This window comes from Myotis davidii, unplaced genomic scaffold (assembly GCF_000327345.1).
Source record: "Myotis davidii unplaced genomic scaffold, ASM32734v1 scaffold616, whole genome shotgun sequence".
Taxonomy (NCBI): Eukaryota; Metazoa; Chordata; class Mammalia; order Chiroptera; family Vespertilionidae; genus Myotis; species Myotis davidii.
In genome coordinates, this window is record NW_006291965.1 from 4,129,881 (window position 1) to 4,132,317 (window position 2,437).

A 2,437-nucleotide genomic window follows, 5' to 3' on the forward strand; every position below is an offset into this window, starting at 1 on the left:
TAACCAGCATCTTTTCATGTGCTTATAGGCCATCCAAATATTTTCTTTGATGAAATGTCTACTCCAAATGTTGCCCAAATTTCAATTGGGCTGCCTTTTTATTATACACTCCCACAGTTCTTTAGGATTGGTGATCGAACCTACAACCCAGGTGTATGCCCTTGACTGGGATTCGAACCTGGAACCCTTTGGTGTGCGGGCCAATTCTCTAATTACTGAACAACACTGGCCAGGATTCTTTTCACTTTCTTTTTAAAAAAATTCTATTTTTATTGATTTCAGAGAGGAAGAGAGAGGAGAGAGATAGAAACATCAATGATGAGAGAGAGTTGTTGATCCGCTGCCTCCTGCACACAACCCCCCACCGGGGATAGAGCCTGCAACCTGGGTATATGCCCTGACCAGGAACTGAACCGTGATCTCCTGCTTCAAATGTGACACTCAACCACTGAGCCACTTTCTTAATGGGGCAGAAATGTTTTGATTTTTCATTAAGTCAATCTATCAGTTCTTTAGAAGCACAAAGGTTTTGAATTTTTATTAAGTCAGTCTATCAATTTTTTTCTTTCATCGCTTGGGCTTTTGGTGTCATATCTAAGAAGTCCTTGCTTAACCCTGCCATGTTTTAGAATTGTCCTGCCTCCACCCGCCACTTGTCAGCATGTCTTGGATATCTTTCTACCTCAATAAACACAGATCTGCTTCATTATTCTTTATGCATTTGGTTTCTAGAAAGAGGGGAGGAAGGAAAGGAGACCACAGGGTCAGACTACTCCAAATATCCAGGACCATGCTGTTCATCCTTGGGGCGTTCCTAATTCCATTTTGAATCATCTCAGGTCTGGTACCTCCTTTGTGGTTGTGTTTTGTGAATAAAAACTTTATTAGGTCATTAACTTTATCATAACATCTTATGTTTTAATACCTTGGTCACATAGATTCCTGGTCCCAAATTTTCTGTAGGCTTAAATTCCTCCATCCCAGATTCCAGGGATGGGATGCTCATATGGTTCCCCTGTAATGGAGATTTGACAGCCGCTGGGTCCAGCATTTACTTCACTCTCTAAAACTGACTGAGCTTTGGGAATGACTCAGCTCCAGCTAATGTATTAAAACGTAAATATGGAAAAAGAAAAGTAAATTGTAGGTAACAGCAATTAGCACGTTGGTTTTAATGGAAGACTTAGGGATATTCCTGAACAAAATAGTGGTTATCATTTAACAAGGTCCAGAATGAGATGAATGGTTGCACCCTTGCCTTTATCCAGAGAGGAGTTTCACTGGCTCGATGGGGAGGGTATGAGGTATTGTGCAAAGCTAGACCCTTTTTTAGGAACTACATTTTAGACAGAGAACAGTAATGGAGAAAATCCAGTGAGCAAAAGAGCCTCTAAGAGGGACCTCAGAATAAGAATGGGAAAGGCAGGTTAGAGGATTTCAGAGCTCCGTGCTGAAAATGCTAACCTGCTGAAAGAGAGGGTCACTACACAACCATTTTGATGAGAAGCCGAAGTGGGATGGCCAGGATCCTTTGTAGACCTGGCCCCCTAAGATTGGGGCCCAGAATTTGGAACCTGAGTACTGACACTGGGGAAAAGCAAAGAGCAAGGGGGAAAGATGTAAGAGCAACCCCCGGGCTGCACCATGGCCATTGCAAGGTCAGGGAAGTGCCCTGGGCCAAGTGGTACACAAGGGCCAACAAAGAGCTCCCCGCAAACTGGTAGGTAACTATATGAGGCTGAGAAATGCAGAGGGAGATCATTCTAGGAGGTCCTTTAAGCATTAACCTTAGGTCTTTAACTTTTGTGGGGGTTTTTTTCACATGGAAAACAATACCGGGTCACTGCTCGGGGAGGAAGGACAGCTGCTGTGTGCATGGAATATACTGGAAGCTACTGCAGAGATTCAGACGTGAGGAAGGCTAGCGTGATACCGGCAGCTCTTTTTCTGTTGTGTAGGAAGAAAGGATCACCAAGCTTTTAGGGACGGATGGCTGTGCGGGTACAAAAAGATACAAACATGGGTGGGGGTGGGGTGAGGTGGAGTGGGGGTGGGGCGAAGGCTGTAAGAAGATGGAGGGTTTTTTGGAGGTGGTGTGATTATATACGTACAGCAAAATGCACAAATCTTAAGTGTGGAATGAATTTTGATAAATGTCTGCATGAGGTTTTTTTAAAGGCTGAGTTTTGCCTGCCTGCAGATCCTAAGTGAAGCTGCCTCAAAAGCAAGAAGCTATATGCACCTTAGCGAGAGAAGCAACACAGGCAGGAACTATAAATTTGAAAGTTATGCCAGCAGGTTGCAATTTTGTGAGCAAACAAACACAAGCACAGGAAATAGGAACTGGAGAAGAGAGAGGTCCAATTTTTGGTGCGCTTGAAGCCCACACACTGGGGGTCTTATTTGCGGGTTTAAGTGCAGAGACTTCTTTTTTTTT

The 2,437-nt window shown here is 43.7% G+C and overlaps 1 protein-coding gene across 1 annotated transcript in view; it reads left to right on the forward strand.

The window, feature by feature from the left end:
- The first annotated feature begins 1,989 nt into the window (after nt 1–1,989).
- The window catches only part of DMRT1 (doublesex and mab-3 related transcription factor 1), a 92,280-nt gene continuing 91,832 nt past the window's right edge, over nt 1,990–2,437 (forward strand). The window contains exon 1 of the mRNA XM_006765310.2: nt 1,990–2,001. Within this exon, the coding sequence (XP_006765373.1) occupies nt 1,990–2,001 (12 nt within the window). The remainder of the gene's footprint in view (nt 2,002–2,437) is intronic.